This window comes from Sturnus vulgaris, chromosome 5, assembly GCF_052056855.1.
Source record: "Sturnus vulgaris isolate bStuVul1 chromosome 5, bStuVul1.hap1, whole genome shotgun sequence".
NCBI classification, from domain to species: domain Eukaryota; kingdom Metazoa; phylum Chordata; class Aves; order Passeriformes; family Sturnidae; genus Sturnus; species Sturnus vulgaris.
In genome coordinates, this window is record NC_142247.1 from 62744884 (window position 1) to 62763656 (window position 18773).

The 18773-nt window shown below is 40.7% G+C and overlaps 2 protein-coding genes across 6 annotated transcripts in view; one reads left to right on the forward strand and one right to left on the reverse strand.

Annotated features, from left to right (window-relative positions):
• CCDC146 (coiled-coil domain containing 146) overlaps positions 1 to 1342 on the forward strand; it is a 59608-nt gene extending 58266 nt beyond the window's left edge. Inside the window, exon 18 of the mRNA XM_014869050.2 lies at positions 182 to 1342. Coding sequence (XP_014724536.2) covers positions 182 to 349 — 168 coding nt within the window. The 3' untranslated portion in view covers positions 350 to 1342. The remainder of the gene's footprint in view (positions 1 to 181) is intronic.
• Positions 1305 to 18773, reverse strand: part of GSAP (gamma-secretase activating protein) — a 43977-nt gene continuing 26508 nt past the window's right edge. For 3 of the 5 annotated variants that reach the window (XM_088165854.1, XM_088165855.1, XM_014869051.2), the window contains 12 exons: positions 16799 to 16924; positions 16328 to 16383; positions 15884 to 15915; positions 14307 to 14368; positions 12787 to 12882; positions 8288 to 8358; positions 7673 to 7767; positions 6431 to 6550; positions 4889 to 4950; positions 2898 to 3002; positions 2663 to 2753; positions 1305 to 2095 (listed from right to left, as the gene is read on the reverse strand). In XM_088165854.1, coding sequence (XP_088021980.1) covers positions 1995 to 2095; positions 2663 to 2753; positions 2898 to 3002; positions 4889 to 4950; positions 6431 to 6550; positions 7673 to 7767; positions 8288 to 8358; positions 12787 to 12882; positions 14307 to 14368; positions 15884 to 15915; positions 16328 to 16383; positions 16799 to 16924 — 1017 coding nt within the window. In that variant the 3' untranslated portion in view covers positions 1305 to 1994. The remainder of the gene's footprint in view (positions 2096 to 2662; positions 2754 to 2897; positions 3003 to 4888; positions 4951 to 6430; positions 6551 to 7672; positions 7768 to 8287; positions 8359 to 12786; positions 12883 to 14306; positions 14369 to 15883; positions 15916 to 16327; positions 16384 to 16798; positions 16925 to 18773) is intronic. The other 2 variants (XR_015804082.1, XM_088165856.1) reach the window with 2 other exon arrangements.

Genomic DNA, 18773 nt, shown 5'->3' on the forward strand with positions numbered 1-18773 from the left:
CCCATATACAAGATGCAATGAGCATCAGATCAGAAGCAGCAAGAAATCAGATTGCTGGGCAGGACACAGAGGGTAGGCAGATTAGACATCCTTTGTCATGGATTCTGTATAGTGGCCCGGGAAAGCACTGGAGTTTTAAAGCACACAAGCCCTGAGTGACCAAGCTGTGTTTCTCTGACAGCAACCTGCAGAGGAGCAACAAGGTGCAGTGCCCGGCCATGCCCCCACTATCCCCAGGGAGGAGAGGCTCCCACTGCTGCAGCCCCACATGGCTCCCTTCAGACCAAGTGAGCCCAGCTCGAGCCTGAGGCATTTCAAAAAGCCTCCTGCAAGGCCATCTGAAATCTGAACAGACAGCACCAGGAGAGATCGTTACCAGCTGCTGGATCACAAGAGTCAGCAGCATTTACACGTCACTGAAGGAAGATCTGTTGGTGTTCAGACAAATTCCATACTGAAAACTAAGTATTTGTTCATGCCAAAAGCACAGCTAACTAGCCACTGATCCAGAATCCTTTCTCCTGGTATCCAAAATGCAGTGCAGTATTTCCAAGTGTCAAGAAAAGCGAGCAATTCTCACGCTATACTTATTTTTTTCCAGGTGAAGTGTTATTGCATCTGAAGGTATGTTATAATACATTCATTAAAAAGAAAAGGCTAGAAAATCTTCTGTGGTATTAATATAATACAAAGTACTGTTATTAGTATAATACAAATCACTTATACACATACACCAACACGGCTTTCTGCAGTCTGGGACTGGAGCTTACACTTGCCACAGAAATTCTAATTATATTAAGAAAAATATTCCTTCTCGTTATGCAGTCACTGAGAAAGGTAAAGCTTCACTGATGGCAATGACAAAGGCGTGACCAGAACTTGCCAAGTCACTCCCAGGAACTGAAGCTTTTTAATTCACTGGTAAGGAACAGGGAGCATCAATGGAAACTACTCAGAATATCAGAGGTTTTGAAAACCTCCCAAATATACTAGATTTTAATGAGTTTCTCTAGTTTAATAGTCTGCAATTTTGTACAGTTTTTTAAAATCTAATAAAGGCTGCAGAAATCCTGCATGGCACAACTTGGCAATTTTCTCTGTGTAGCAAATTGCTATTACCATATTAAATTAACGTCACAATTCAGAACTTAAAACAAAGAGCAAACAAAATTGGCTCATTTAAATACAAACAAGTTGCAAACAAAGGAAAAACAGCCTGCCTAATTTCTTTCTGAAGCTGAAGTTTGAACTGTAACACTCGAAGTTGTAAGAAAGAATTATGTAAAACTCTGTCCAAGTCACCGTTAAGATCAATTTCTAAAAGCTTTATTCTTATCCTATATTACTTACAATATATTATACATATCTTTAAAAACAAAAAACCCCACAAACCATCCCCTAACAAAATCCATCACATGCACTTTAAGGAGATTATATTTTGTGCTAATTAACAAAACTGAAAATATTAGAATGAGGGTCCAGAAGCAGAAGTACCGTAAGATAACTGATACCATAACAAGGAATGCATACCTCTTTACTCATGCCTGACATAAAAAGTCATTTGTTATTCTTAGGTGCTTTATAAAATCACACCAAGAAATCCTTTTATTAATCCAAGTAAACAGTTACTGGTTCTTGTTACTGTACAACTGGACTGCCTTTTCCAGCATTGTCTTGTTAAAAGACATGATATTTATACCAATTTTCACAGCGTGTTTTGACACCCACTGTTGGTCCACTTCCTTGACCACTTCAAAATGAACCCATAGATATATATATCAAACCTAGGGTTATGTCAAATGCATTTCTCTAGGATTTATCTAGAAGTCAGTCATTTCAACCTCAGTTTGTTGGACCAAACACTGTTTTGAGTAGCTCATGTTGTACTGGCAACTACCCAAAACCGCAGGTTATTTGGGAACCAACATTGCATTTAAAGAAATACTTTTACAGAGGCACCACAGTTTGACAGCCTTCTTCAACAGCATGCTGCTTCAGGAATATTTGAGGCCCAGAAGTGTCATAGTGTGCATTAGTGCTGTTTCCTCTACAAATCTTGCATTTACATGGTCTTGTTTTTCATATGGATGCACACCTAGAAAAACACGGTGAGGAAGTAGTCACAAAATTGTACATGCTCTTGTCCACTTATAGTCCTGCAGTCTATTAAACACCTTCATCTACAATACCAAAAGATATGGGGTAATAGAAATATGTTTTCATGCACCCAAAATAACTACAGCTTTCAGTGGTGCCCTTTGGATGCTCACCTGTGGCAGAAACTATCCTATTAGTGGGATGTAAGTAAATTATAACCCACATAGAGGGAAGCCTCTCTGGAGGCCTGACTTCCAAACTGGAGATGCAAACCCAACTTGAAGCAAAGTGGCTGTGTCAGTGCTAATGCATGAAATGGCCCAGGGTACATGCTCATACACTGCTACATGGTTTAACTTTTTTCCCCTCCCCAAATAGGATCATACCCATACATGGAGACTCCTGGCCCCTGACACTTTCCATCAGCAGAAAGATGACGAAACTTATGTGTTCAGACATCATTGGAGTTTTAATAACTCAGTAATGTCAGTATAGGCAGGACACATCTGAGTGAGCATCAAAGGGCAACGATCACTGGGTTTCCAAAGTACAGAATTAACATTACCTTGATTCTCTATCTCTGCCAGCATATTAGTCAGGTAATTCAGTGGCAAAAACTCCACAGGAGAGAGTCTCTCAGGGACAGGCCTGCTGTACTGTCAGGGAGAACATTTCACGTTAGGTCACAAAGTCACACCAAGGTTTCAATGTTTCTTTACAGTGTTATAGTCCACAGAAAGCTCAGGAATCTCAACCCTGTCAAAGCATAAGATTTTAAAACATAGCCTCTGTGCTCTTACCTGCCTGTTTCCCAGCTTCTCGAGCAAAATTTTCACATATTTCCGTGCTATTAAATTTGCATTTATTGGATGATTCCAGTACTGGCGGACCTTTTGACCAAGAGCCTAGTAAGCAAAAAACAAACCCCAAAACCTGAGAACATAAACATAGGACAGTGGAAACTTAGAAAGAGGAAAAGGGAGAAAAAGCTGACACGAAATCCAGGCTGTAATGCAGATGTGCTTTGCTTTCAGACCCTGATGACAGAGGTTAAGAGGTCATCATGCTTAGCCACAGAGCCTTCCTTTTGTAGCCAGAAACTAAGAGATCAAAATGTGGAAAATCAAAACCTTGTCGCTCAGTCCTCACCTCAATTGGTCTGTGCCAGTGCCACTGTCCCACTTGACATGTGTACTTAATACTAATTGAATCTTTATCCTTTACTGTGACTGATTTTAATCTATTTTTCCCCCAAAGAATAATGTAGATGCCCTATTCCTCAAAGCTCCTTCAGGACAGAGCTTCTAAGGCTCAGTCTTAAGGAACCTTAGACAAGCAGAATGCTGGCAAGGAAAGATACTGGGAATGTAAGTTTGGATGCCATTATTCACGTCATCATCCTGGAAACTGATAACATTGACTCACATTCCCAGACCCAAAAGAGATTCAAAACCAGGTTTCCCAAAGCTTCCAACCAATAAGCAAAAGAATAGGAACACACTGAAATTAACTCCACCTTCTGCTATTTTCCCTACGTAGATATTCCCTTGCCCCTCCCCTTCAGTTATACTGCAATGCAAACAGTTGTTCATTTTAGTAAATGCTGTACAGTTTAATGGTGCTTAAATCCTTGCTTCTGATTAAACTGAAGTCATCCACTGCATGTAACCTACTCAAAATAACCGGAGTCACCCCAAAGTGACCTTTCTGGCAAACAGACTATTCCTGGCATTTTTTCCCGAAGCTGTAAATAGATACAATAAAGCACTGAGTCTACTGTACATAGCTAGCAGTAGTTGTTCCCTAAATCTCTCCCAGCTCAACCCTTCACGTCAGAGCGTGGTTGGAATGGAGTTCCCCACGCACCAGGCCCAGGGCTGGCAACTCAGGGGCCCCATGCTGACCCCAGCTCACCAGTCCTAGGCCAAAACAAGACACAGAGGACAAAGAACATCCTGTGGAGTTCTCCTCCTCTATCCCTTCTCAAAACTGCTGCCAAATAAAGAAGCCTTTGTTGGAGGAAAATCCAAGCAGCACTTCTGGCCATTTGAACTCTAAGTGACAGTACATAAGGAGCAAACAATGGGTGACTCATGTGGAGAAAAGCCTGTTCTGCAATGAGGCATTCCCCGAGGGGGATCCCTGGTGTTCCTCTGCTTCTTGACATTTTGTGCTTCCCTTGCAGTCCTGTGCTGTGCACTAAGAGCATAAGGGGAGAATCTCCCATTCTGCTGGAACGTTTTATGGAGGACCAGTAACCAGATCTTGTGGCTACACAAGTCACCTTGTTAGTGGGTGAGACTGTGAGGTTCAACTGAAGGGAGATTTTGGAATTCATCCCTGCAACCAAGCTGTGGTACGATACAGCTTTACAGCTTTTACTGAACCAGCTTTTGAACGTATTTTTTTAGCCTGTGGAACCAAATACAGAGGTCACAAGTAAGAAAGACTCCGTGGATGCTAAAAGCCACATACAAAACGCCCATAAACCCCCTTTAAACCCTCATTGCCTTATGCAAATGAGTACTCAGCAGAGGTGTGTCAGTCTTTTTAACTTCTGTAGGATACTGGAGACTCTGTAAAACACTATGGGCAAATATATAATTTAAATTATCAGGATATCTTGCAGTCCAGGAGCAGCAGATGGAGAAACTGTGGATGTTCTTGTTATATTTGAATCCGGCTCTATCTGAATCACAGCCAAGTCTTTCATTGGTTTGACCCTATGCACAAGGAGGAATTTCCTATCAATTAAAAAATCCAAGAAATTACATCTAAAGCCATTAGTTACCTCTGGAAGCCTCATGACAATACTAAACTTCAGCTTTTCATTCTGTTCAGTGTCATCCAGATCTGTAAGGAACAGGGGAAAAAAGCAAATCAAGCAAACAGTAATCACATAACAAACTTTGAACTTTCAATGAAGACATTCTGAATAAACATCACCTCATTATTGAAATAGAAATTTCAACTTAAAGACTATTATTTACATTATACTACATATATAAATATGTACAATATATACTACAAATAAGGGTTGTTATTTACATTTATATCATATGTACAAATATATTTCTGTATATTTGTCCGTAACTTCACTGTTTTATGTAACAATTTATACAGTAATTCAAATACACTTTGACTAAGTACAACTCTCCAAGTTGATAATATGTCAGTTATAAAGATCAGGCACAGATTGATAGACCATATTTTGTTGTCCCTTTTCTTGGCCACTGGAGAAATAGCACATCACTGGGCACAGCTGGCTCACGTTCAGCCACCACTGACCAGCACCCCCTGGGCAGCTTTGCAGCCACTCTGCCCCAGCCTGTGGTACTGTCTGGGGTTGTTGTGGCCAAAGGGCAGGGCCCAGCATTTGGCCTTGTTGAACCTCACACAATTGACCTCAGCCCATCAATCCAGTCTGTTCATATCTGTCTGCAGAGCCCTCCTGCCCAATTTGCTGTCATCTACAAAATGACTGAGGAAGCACTTGATCTCCTTGTCCACATCATTGATAAAGATATTAATCAGGACTGGCCCCAATACTGAGTTCTGAGGAGCCCCACTGGGGACCAGCCACCAGTTGGATGTAGCTCCATTCCCCTCCACTCTCTGGGCCCAGCTTCCAGCCAGTTTTATCCCCAGTGGACAGTGCTCCCAGCCAGGCCATGATCAGCTGGTTTCTCCAGGAGAATGCCGTGGGAAATGGTGTCAAAGGCTTTACCAAAGTCCAGGCAGACAACACCCAGAGCCTTTCCCTCATGCACTGTGTGGGTCACCTGGTCATAGAAGGAGCTCAGGTTGGTCAAGCAGGACCTGCCTTTCACAAACCCACGTTGGCTGGGTCTGATCCCTGGTTGTCCTGCACATGCCATGTGATGGCACTCAAGAGGATTTGCTCCATAAGCTTCCCCAGCACGAGGTCAGCATGACAGACCTGCTCCTCTCATTCCAAACATAAAGAAAAAGCTGAGGGCTGGATAGCAGACTAACTTCATCATACACAGGCATGCACTTTCACAGTCACAGAAATTCCCCATCAAATCCTATTATGGTCTTTAGTATTTTCTAAGTCTCAAGTGGAAAAACTACAAACTCAAATTCTCTCCCACAGATATTTGTGTGCTGTGGTAAGGCCAATAACATAGCCTGAGCCCTAACTTTCTCCTTTCAGGTAGGCAACACCATCAGCTACAGCCTGCACTGAAACAACATTCTAAGCAGAGCTGAGTATCCTGGGCAATAAAACCTGTGTCCAAGGAGAGTGGCTTGAAGTACAACACTCCCAGTTAGCTGGCTGGTAACAAATGAAACACCATGTTCACTGTACCTTTCAGCAATTTCCTGACACATGTTTCTGTCAATTGTAAGACCCCAATGTCAATATAGTGCAGGAGGGTGTGCAGAGGGAGACATCGAACACCAAGACCCAGGTGCAGCGTGTGAAAACCTATGAAAGAGACAAACTTGTTTGGCACAATATAAAGGATTTTTCTAATTCTCTATTAGAGACTGGAATTACTTTAGCTAAAGCCATCATTTCCCTTGACTTCTGATTGTTTATAGTTGGTGAGGAAATCAATTTATCAAGTCAGGTAGTCTTATTTAGACATCCTTTAAGTCCTCTCAAGTACAATCTTGTCAGAAATAAGAAAAGGGGATTGAAAAGAGTCATTGAAGTCATACACTGTCGCTAAACATGTCCAAGCTATTGGCTTCTATATCATATATATCTAATATCTTATATATTGTTCTATTAATTTGTCTTTTATCACCCTCTATCTTAATTAATTAATGATGTCATTGCCACTCAGGATGTCATTGCCACCCAGACACTCCCATAGGCAGCATTAACATTTCAGCTTCTCCTTTAACATCAGCCAGACGATGGTCTTGTTATCATGTAACACTACTGTGTGACACCATTTGTGCCCATACAGAGGGACGAACTCATACCAAAAGCAGTTTCAACGACCAAAGGCAGATCAGGAAATGAAACACAGAAAGATTTAAACAGAATTGGAAAGGACTAAGATATTACAATGTCAATATGTCTTTTTGCTTATTATGAAAATAAGCAATTGCTTCGAAAATGCTGTAAACAATTATGAGGAGTTCTAGGAAATTAGAGTCTACTATCAAGACCAGCTTTTCCATCAAGGCTGGAAGTAATCCCTTCAGGAAAAAACCGAAAATTATTAGCAGGGCAAGAGCATGAAAAAAAACAGTATCTGCTACAGGATAGGATTTTCCCCTGTAGCTCTTCACACTGAAGTCCAGTTGTCTAAATATATATATATGTGAACAGAGTCTAAATCTTAGTTCTAAGATAAGACTGCACCCACGCATTCCACTGGAACCCTCTGCTTAGTTTTCTGTTTCTAGTAACTACTTAGTTTTGCTTCATTTCACTTGTACAAGTTTATCATTTTTCCCCTCTATAACTGATTGAATAAATGTCAATACTGCCAAAGCTAACTTGACACACGTGCTGCAACCAGTACTGTGGTGGGAGGAATTAATAGCACTGTTCTCCTCACTCATGATTAAAACAGCAAAACACAGAACTTACCAGGAGGTAAAGGCATGCACATGCCATTTGCTGCTTCCAGAATGCGACTCATGATGTGGAACACAGCAAACTCTCTTGCACTTCCTCTCTCATCACTGAAATTAACAAAGTAGCAACACATTAATAACCCGAGGCACCCACGCTCTACTGGAGAGAGGGTCCATTTGCCATACTGGGAGTGCACCGAATCCTTTGGGATGAAGGGCCATGGGATGCTGCCTTGTTTACACACAAAGTCTCTGTGGCGTCCCTGTCTCCTCCCCTCACTGATGCACATTTACAAGGCTCTTGGCAGTGGCTGGAATCAGCAGCAACAGGTAAAAAGATGCTGGTGTAAGTGACCTGGCTTTTATAGCTGTTTAACACCCACCACCCACCTGAGGACCGCTCCAAAATCAGTAAGTTTGAACTCCAGCCATAACACTGCCAGTGTAGTTAATATGTACACTGGCCTAGAGAGGGCTAGGATCCTTAGGAAGAATAAATGACAGTAACATTGACACTGACAGCAGCATAAGCACTGACTGTTCAAAGGAGTACTACTGATGAAGACCAAAATCATTACACCCATATTTAAAAAGGCAGGCTGAAAACTTTAATAAATCAGTTGCTCACAAGCAGAAGATACAGGAATGAAGCTGGTATCTCCTCCAAACTTCTTTCATTATTCGATGCACCAGATTCAGCTAAAACAAAAAAGAGAAGATTGGATGTTTCCAGTAGCCTGTGTACAGCAGGCTCTTGGCCTTCATTCATTCCACACACCAGTTTATGTTAAAAACTTCTCATGGGACTCCTACTAAGTCTTCATTTTTTTCTCTAGGGCCTTAAAATGTAAAGTTATTAAAATTTGAATTGTAATGGAACTGCCCTATTCCAGCAGTTTAAAGTGCTTCCAGCTTATCAAGGCATCATGCAAAACATGCAAGGAACTTAACACTCTGTGCTTCTTGGAGATAACTGATTTCAAGCACTTGCAGCAAATTCTCAAAGATCTGTTAGCCATGAAAGCAAAAACAGCTGAGCATTTGGCAAGGAACAGTCCCAAGGGCTCAGCAAAAGTGGATAATGTTGAAGACAGTGGCACGTTCAGTTTGCCAAGAAAAGTCTGCAGGAGGAATCACAGATCTAGTCCTGGCCAGGAGGAAAAATGAGACAAGCAAATGCCTCTCCTTATCTATTGAGTTTCCTTCTTGTCCCCAGTGAAGTGAAACAATCCCTTGGCCCACGTTGTTGTTCTTCATGCTCCCAAACTGACATCCACCATACACAGTCAGAATATACCAAAGCCACAAGCCCTGCTCTCACTTGGGCCTTCTCAGCTTCTGCAGCTGAAAGAGAAACCACGCACGGAAGAGTTGAAATAACTTCCTCATGGCTGTCACGTGTAACCATTTCCACATCTCAGTAACACAACTGAGACACTTCCTCTGTGCCTTTTATCTCTGGCCCTCAAAGCACAGCAATCAATCTATCCCAGGAAACTCAGGAAACTAGTCTGACCCCTGTTCTGCAAAGAGGTGTCACAAGAAGTTAGGAACCCTTTTCCTCCCTCTAGATGGTCAGAATCCAGGAATTATTTTTCCCCACTCTCTTTTCCCCTCGTAGACTTTGCCCTCTCCATTGTCTGACTCATCATAAGCTGATCACAGGAGAGATCTGCATGCAAAGCCCAGAACTGGAATATTCATCTTAAGTTATGTTCCTGAGTGGCCGCCTGTACCTTGGCCAGAAAGCTCTACAAGGCAGCACCTTTCTCATCCACCATGACTTGAGCCAGGCTTGACAGCTGCCTGATGTAAAATAACTACCTAATACTTGCCATCTCTACACCTTCTAGGTGCAGTGAAAAGATCCAATTTAATCTTTCTATAGTATAGCAAATTTTCTAGGAAATAAGGGATTTCCACTTTCCACAGAAGGGTCACAAGAACCACCCTGCTGCTGGAATGAATTTCACCTCTGGCCAGGACAGAGGGTGCAGCTAAGGCCTCTGTATCAGGAACTGCAGCTGGATCTGAAGGATCAGTGTTGAAGTGAAGGTTCTTACAAGCTCCAAAATCACCAATTATTATTTGTGCAACACAAATGGTTTTCAAGAGTATGCTACTCCAGAATAAGTTTTTTTTTCTTAACAACACAGCAAACTGTACAGCTTTCACAGGGCTAAGAAAGCAAACGACTTCTTAAGTCATAATCACCCAAGCTATCACAACATACTTGCATCTCAAATACATGAATGTTTGTGATGTGACACCCTCACTAACAGCACAACTCGCTTTGGAGATCAGCATCTACCCTTTGCATTGTAGAAAATACATACAGAAAGATAAGCCACATCTCGATCTTTTTTCCAGAACGTAACATACAAGATAATGTGCATGAGAGAAAGGCATCATTATCTGTCTGATGGAAGGAGAACAGGCAGCTTCCTGTCCGAGGTTAGCAGTGGATGTCTGGACCAGCCAAGTTAAGAGAGACATGCACACCAGGGTGTGAGGTTAAAGACTGATTACAGACTCCAACACCAGGGGAGGCCATTTTTCACTGAGTAACAGACACACAATTAGAAGTTTTTTAAGGCACGTACATGAAAGCCATTTCCCTTGGAGTGGTTTAAACTAACAAGAGAACACATGACCAACAGCAAGACAGCACATGCAGGAGGGCCTTGGCTGACAGTGCTGTCACCTTGTCTTGAAACATCTACAGTTCCAGGCAATGGTGCCAAGGAAACTGAAGTTCCCCTAAAGTAATTGGGAACCACAAGTGCTCAGCTCCCTTGGCTGTTTCCACAGGAAAGACTTCAAAGCAAAGAAAAGAACCAGGAGCAAAGGAGAAAAGGGAGTCAGACAAGGTCTTGTTGCCTTTCAGATCCCCTCCTGTGTAGTCGTATGACATAGTCCTCCTCCTCCTGAGGAAACTCAAATCCAAATGGTGTCTGTCTTTGTTCCTCTGCAGCTGAGCCTACATCAGATGACAGCTGGCCACAGACATCAGGGAAAAACGTGCAGCTACTGCAGCGACTTGCAGAGAAATGTCAGTAGTTTATTCAGGTCTGCCTGCTTCCTATGCCACAGGCTGCTTGCTCACCCTGCCTCCCCTTCCACTTGTTGTCAGGGCAGCAGATGTCACACTGCTTCTGTAAGTTATTTCTCTCCTTTCCTGCCTCACTAAAATGAAGAGTGAGAGAAACAGATATAGAGCAAAGCTAAGATAAAGTGATTGCAGAGGAGAGAGAGTCTGTGGACATACAACAACCACTGCAGGAGAGGTGGTACATGGACTGGGAAGCAGGCACACTCCAGCTCTGCAGAGCTCCTCAGCAAATAATTTCCACTGAAGTGTGTTAGTCACACTTCCCCACGTTACTTGTCTGTATACAAGAACACACAACTCTCTGATAGCAACCAGCCTTTGCCTGTTGCTTCATAAGAAACTCTCAGTGCTCCCAAGTTTTGGCTTCTCTGGCTTCTGCAATTGATTTACATAGTGACTTACACACCATGGAGCCTAATCTCAGCCACTCCTGGGCTCCTGAATGTAATGCAAAATATTTTATGAAAGCAAACAGACAAATTTCAAGTCTCTTCCTGTTTCATTAGTTTCAATAGCTGTGTTACTCACTGCTGATGGTACAGGGAACTATGGGAAGACTCAAATCAGTTAATTCCCCTGAAAAACTCTGAAACATTTAGGATACTGAAAGGTTTGAGACATAAGAGTTTCTAATTAGGATGAGGGGAAATACAAGTTTAAAAATGAAATAATTTCTAAAGATTTCCAAAAAGTATCTAAGATGCACCAGCAGAAAGCAGAAACAATTTTTAGAGGCAAATTATCTTTGTTTATAGTAGCTTTTCTAAGAACAATCCTGTCAATTGAGTTGAGAGAATTAGTCCTGAGAGGTTGCTTGTGGGGAGGGCCTGAGATTTGTTCTGCAAGATTTAGTCTACAATAATTTAGCCTTGCAGATCAAGGCCGAATAGATGTTTTCACATTTTTATCTTAGTTTTTACTAAAAGTGAACGAACTGCTATTAGAAATTAAATAAAAGGAAAATAAATGTTCCATTAGGGCTTTTTCCAGCACAATTTTCAGGTACAAAACTTTGGTTCATGTTGTACTGTTCCTATTTTAATCAGCCACTAGTTTTAATTTCTATCCTGCACAGTTTCTATCCTGCACAAAGTCAGCCAATTACCAGGGAAACAACTTGTGAAGTTGTCAAAGTGAGGCCTGAAAAGTCAGGAAGAGCAGGGGGGCTGCAGTGGTTCAGAGAAGATGTGACATTGACAGAGGAACTGACTCACGCAGGACTTTGGAGGAGATGCAGGCATCGGTAGCCTCAAGGAAGTTTCCCAAAGTTTTCATCCCTAGAAAACAGCGCTGTGAGGAGTTTCTACTGAACACTGGGGCTGGGATGGCACAAAGAATAGGATTTACAGTTGCCATGCAAGCTTCTGAGGACTCTGCATTCTGCACTTAAAGGACATGATCCTGAGACAGACAAAACCAAGTACATAACTTCTGTGCACAACAGTTACGGTTTTTGTAGCTTTTTTTCTTTTTAAAGGTCTCTTAAGAGGATGAAAGACAGAAAAATAAGAATTTGGAAAGCAAATTTTCACAGTAGTTTACAAAAATTTCTTCATGCAAAACTGTCTCCTGTCACATGCACAGCCCACTGAAGTCACTGTGTAGGAGTGGTGGTGATCTTTTTTTTTGTTCATGTTTTATTTTCCCTGGTGGCACGTTCATTATGCAAGACCTGAAGTAATGTGTTCTACAGAAAACCAAATGGATCTAACAGCCTTAAATGTCCAGGATGAGTCCCCATTTTATTTCTGGGAGTAGAACATATTTGCACAAGCTGTAAATGGAATCGTTTCTTCTGTATTCTGAGTGACTGGTGCAACTCTTTTAATAATATTTAAATAATACTAATTTTCTTTATCAATGTATACAATATTAGGCTGAAAAATACGTTTAAATATCTTTAAAACAATTTCTTCCCGCCAAATATATGCTATATACAACTGGTACACACCCAAGGACCTACCATCCAACAAATACACACTTGCTCACAATAGTGACTATGAAATCAGACTAACCAGGTTTGCAACGTAATCCAAAACTATTTGGTCAATCTTCTTTTTTCCAACGTATTGTAGATGTCTCATAAGGTGATCCTTCAGCTGAGCAACCATCTAGAAAAAAAAGCCAAATATTTGTTGTCATTGGGCATCTTCAAAGAAAGACGAAAGCTGCAGCAGGTGCAGGGCCTGATCAATAGGCATTGGCTCAATAAAACGTTTCCCCATTACAAAACTCCAGTTCAGAGTGAGATCCTAAGCTACTGTACAATCTTGCTAAACTCAGCAGAATATGTGAATATTCAAAATGGTTACTTGGTGTAAATTCAGCAAAATTAATACTAAGTTGAACTTAGCATGATACTGAAAAGAAAAAGCTTACAGTTCTCACACCCCTCTGTGTAAAGTCAAGGGTGAAAGAAGGATTTAAATACGAACATGGAATTCTAAGAATGTAAGTATTTATTACAAACAAATAAACCTGAGAGATTTTATGATAGAGAAAACTAGCACAAGTACAGTTTGTTTTAGTTGCCAAGAATCTGAGAACCAGAGTGATTAATGGCAATTTCAGGTTAAACATTAATTGTGAAGTCATTAATGTTAGGTGTTTGTTAATATACACTCCATGCCACTCCCTACTCTCTCCTTTCTGAAGTATTTGCTGACCTCATGTAGCTTCAGATTGGAACTCAAGTCCATATTGGCACTTTTCTGAGAATTACTAAGAAGTTCAGAGTGAAACTGGAGTAAATCAAAATCTGTCTGAATAAAAGGAGGGGAAGGAATGTAGAGAAGCTTCAGAGAATGAGAGGCAAAACTTGGGAACAGGGAGATGACTGCAAAGAAGGAAAATTTGCCTCAGATGTGAACAGACAGGACAGTGTTGATCTGCTCTTCACTGCTGAGACCTTCTAGTGCATGCTGAAGAGTTAGTTGATTTTAGAAGTAAAAGAACAAGAGATAAGCCAAGATGTGTATTTAGCTAGAGGGAGGACAGGTAGGGATTTGAGACAGATCTGGGATTTATTGCCCAGAAGCATATAGATGGGAGATCCTTTAAGGGAGATCACTGGTGAAAACAGTGCAAAAGAAGAAGGGACCTCAGAATGGCCACAGCAGTCTCAGAAGTGAGGTAGAAGGAAAAAGAAACAGAAAAATAGGTGTTAAACTGAGGAGCAAAAAGATCTCTGCTCATCAAATAGATAGGTGGGGCAGGAATTCACTTATGTATGTTTTAAAGGCATAAAGTAGTCCAAAAATAACTGACAGATTAAGATGACCTCCCAGTTTCTATCCAAAGTTATATTGGGGATAAAGCATTTTGACAAATCAACTTTCTTTTCCTGTTTTTCCCCTGTGCCTTATGATGACCTTCTAAGATATCATGATGATGAACTCTAAAACTTAGGAAATGCCATGTTTGCTCCATAGCTACCCTGAGTGAGCTTCCACTCAGCACTGGAACTTGGAAGGTCACTCTTCACACATGGGTGGAGCCTGTGCGTCCTCTAGTGCACACTGACAAAAGCACATACCAGTCCCATGAGCAACTGCTGCTGATAATCCTCCTCTTCAAAGAGAGGTACCAGCCTTGCCTCTGTAACAAACACAGCAACAATCATTCAAGGACATGGCACTACAGACATATCACAAGAATTCAACCAGCTTCAAAAGTACTTAGGAACAGACAAGCAAACAGAAGCTGTGGTTTGACCTATCAGCTGCAGAACTAAGACACTGAAGAACTATGGCCTGAATAAGAGAACTGAAAAAATGGAAGATAATCCTTTATCTGCCATCCACTTCTTCTCTTTGATATTTCAGTAAGAGTTATCACAGTGTGGTGACTCAAGAGAGCAGAGGCAGAGAGAACCTTCTGGTAACACCAGTACTAATGTGCTACTTAGATCTTGTCATTTACAAACAAACTCTAGCAGCTGCATGGGTTTTCCACAGAAATGGCTAGACAGAAAATAAATAGTCCAGGGAATCACCTCCCACTGATTCTCTCCCATGGTCTGGCTGCTTCTGTTACTCAGATTTGTAGACCACTATGAAAAGAACACAACTTCTCTAACTAAATGGAAGGAGATTGAAGTGCCTACTGAAATTAATAACCTGTATTTCCGAATCAGTGCTTCCTATCTACTAAAACAAAGGAAGAAAAACAATCTTCTATGTCATGATAAAGATAAAACCAACTCGAGATTTTATGGAACCAAGTGCTAAAGTCTTACAAAATTTTCACCTGTTTTTGCTTGCCTTCAAATATATTTACACCATCACTTAGTAGCACAAAGAGCTGTACTGCTTGATTTTAAAGGACTCAAGGGCAAATCTACAGAGAAACACTACTGATGCTTGTTACTAGCTGGCAGCTATTTAGGAATTATCTAGTAACAGTTAAACATCTGACTTCTTTATCTAATAAGCACCTTTGAAAAGTAGCTGAGATTCACAAAGTTGATACAAAATGTCTCAGAGTCCATTGCAATAATGAGCAGTGACTGCTGTTAGGGGCTGGAAATGAGTACACTGAAAATTCTCGGTAATGAAAGGACCAAGCAGCACTTAGATCAGCATCATGTCACAGCACACAGTGGCAGGGCACATAGAAGGCACTGATGTGTGAACAGCAGGAACATAATACACTACTACATTCAGTTTTACTTATTTGTGACAGAGGAACTGAGCATCAAAAAATCAAGAGTTTCTGGCCTAAGGAAATTCATTACACCTGCTCTCTCTACCAGCCCTAACCTCCTGCACAAGTTCTGATGTTGCAAAGGCAGCTGGACTGACTAAGTGGACAAGACTCAACAGTAACATGGTGTCATTGATACTCTGCTCCACAAGAAAAATCCTGAAGACGATATCCTTTAGCAGACCAAATTTTACTGCTTATGTTGTTAGATCCAACATGAACTAGGAACTTTCTTTTCAAGCATTTCCTAGCATTTCTTCTCATCTTAGATCCTCAAACTCTTCCGTGCTGAAAACACACATAGCAACTGATTTTTAGCAAACAACAGCTGGATGGAAATATTCTAACGAACCTAAGTCTTCTAATAAGCCTAAATCTAAGGCCTACATCAAGAAAGGTTTTACTTACCAGAGTCCCAAGTGTCCAAATGAGAAAGGACCCTGGGGTTTGAAACAAAAATCAGTGTGTTTCATATGCAATACTCTAAAGACTTTCATAACATCAATAAAAACTCAAATGAGCCTTTGATCTTTCAAAGACAGCTAAAGAAATCTGAGAGCAGTACATGTGACTAAATGTAGTAACAATGCCACATAGCATTAAAAAAATTCTATCTGTCTAGCTTGCATGAGAATAACTTCACATCTACCATAAATTCCCTAGCTCTAGAGGCCTATATTTCAGATCATGCTGTAGTGATTACAAGGATTCAAATAACTGATTTTCACCAGGATAATCTTCTTTCAAGATATCTAATCAGATACCTAATCAATTAATGAAATGGCACATTAATTCCCCCAACATACTTGTGCAAAACAAGAAGGGGTAAATATAACAGAAACCAGTACGTACTTTTTGGCATTTTCAAAAATATTCCTCAAATATGCTGTGGTTCTTCTCTCCTCTCTCTGGTTTGTAAACAAACAAAAATCCAAAAATGAACAAAACAGAAGACCAAATAAAATACTCCCTGACAGAATGAAGTTGAGAAATTAATTTGGTTTTCTCTTTGAATGGAAATAAAACACAGTGGGGCCTCACACCATCTTCCAAGTACCATAGGCACTCATACACATGTAAACCTCGTGACAATACAGAGCAAGCTCTCCTTTTCTTTAATTTCTTGCATTATTTTAAGAGAACAAAACTGTCAGGCAATTAGCTTAGGTGAAATGACTGCAAGTCTTTGAACTTCTGATAATCAGATTCCCATCTATTTATCTTCAAAATAAAAAGGGAACTGGTCCATGCTTGACTTTAAAATACCCATTTCAGAGGCAGTTGGAGAGTTCAGGTGTTTCAGTTCCAGTGCCTCTCACTCACCTCTTCTGAAAGGTTACGCCATTCCCTCCTGAGCACGTTGCTGTGGTAGTGCAAGTGTGGCTCTGCATACTTCACACTCTCCAAGTTTGAGTTGAGTTTCTCCCAGAAGCCTTTGGAGTTTTGGAACTGCAAAGTGTTGCAGAGAAAGCATGAATACAGACTGCCCTCTTAAAGAAATACCTCATCCCCCTCCCAGTAAGTGACTGCAAAGACATGTGATTAATGTAAAAATAATCTAAGTGAAAAAAGTTAAACCAAAGCACCAAAACTAATTTCTCTTAATGGAATGGCAGTGGTAGCACTTACTTGACTTGAGGTGAAGATTTGGTGCCTGGAAAGAAACAAGTATTTCTGGGTCACAATTCATCTGACCTATTTACATGTTTGAGATGGGAAGAATTGCACCACAGACTACACTGGCCATATTGTCTAGACTTCCTCTGACTGTAAACAGAGCCTTAAGCTACTAACTTAGATGAAAATGTTTACATTTGGTCAAATAAATCACATTTCAGAATTCTACTAGTTCCAAATAGAGGAATACCACCATGGCCATGACAGCTGCAGGATGCCACTATTTTCAAGCTGCATTAATACTTAGAATTGCAACCATCCATTTACCAACCTCAAGTAACAGTGCTTCATCCCAGAAAAGAAACAAAATTCAAAAGTTTCCACAGCAATTCTGAAGCATTTGACTCTAATGCTAAAATCAATTTAAACTCAGTTGTGAATAGATAGCAGCAACAAAATCTAAACAAAGCCACACAGTTTCCTGAGCTAGTTCTTGGACTGGGTATAAAAATTTTGAAGCTGCTGTTTATAAGGGGGACAAGACACAATCATTGCTGAGGAAGAGATGAGATTAAGGCAATTCTTTTTGACGGTTTTAAAAACAAGAAATGGTATGAGCTGTTCTTGCACCTTTTAATATACATTATCTCCCAACACAGACACTACAGTAACAACATTTGAATAAAGACAGCTTTGAGTTCACAATATTCCTCCATTTCCACTAACATACTGGGTTTTTCTCTCTCCTCTCAACTATCCTACAATAACAGTAACCTTTAAAGAAAACCTCAAAAGGAAGAAACCACTTCCTACTATAAATTATAAATTGTCAAGGAAAATACATTTCAAAGACTCAGTCCTGCCAGCCACTTTCCTCTTGCTGCCAGTGCCTATTGTCACTATTATTGTAGCTGCAGCAGAGAAAATAAACCTTGGGTTTTGCTTCATATTAGTTATATTTAGCAGCTGCAAACTAGGATCACATATGGCACCATATGTTCACTCTGTAACTCATGAGATCTACAACCTATTACTGCAGAATGTTGCCTAAATGTTACCAATATGAAACCAGAGAAATATTAAATACAGCATAAGGGTATCATCTAGTGACCAATCCATGCAACAACACTACCACTGCAAAACTGTGTTCAGGCCACACTGGACTTGGATATGTGGCAGGGGGAAGCAAGACAGTAATTTTCTTTCATATATGCAATCTCTAACAGGAAGTGGTAGACTTGAGAGTTGTCTGCTTTTAATCCCAAAAAGATGGATTGTATTAGATCTCATTAAAAAGTCAAAAGTTTAAAGCAAAGGATTTTTGCAATTTAATCTATTATTTCTTGAGGAGCATCAGGACAAGGACTAGAAAGAGAAGGCTTCTTCATCTTAGGTGTTTATTTGGGAGAATTTCTAGAGAGTCAAGAATTAACACCTAAGCATGACAGCTAAAAGACATTGTATTACCAGAAGTCAAAGCAAGGCCTTACCAGTTTGCAATCCATGAAAAGCTCCCCTGAAGCCTTTCATAAGTAGTGGGTTTTTAACTGAAGATAGAGAGCTCTCTGCTACACCCCTTGGAAAAGGTCTGGGGTGATAATAGCCATCAGGAGGCCCATGTCTCTCTGGACTGTAGTGCTGTGTCTCCCAAGCAGTGATGGCATTCAGAGAACGTTGTCAT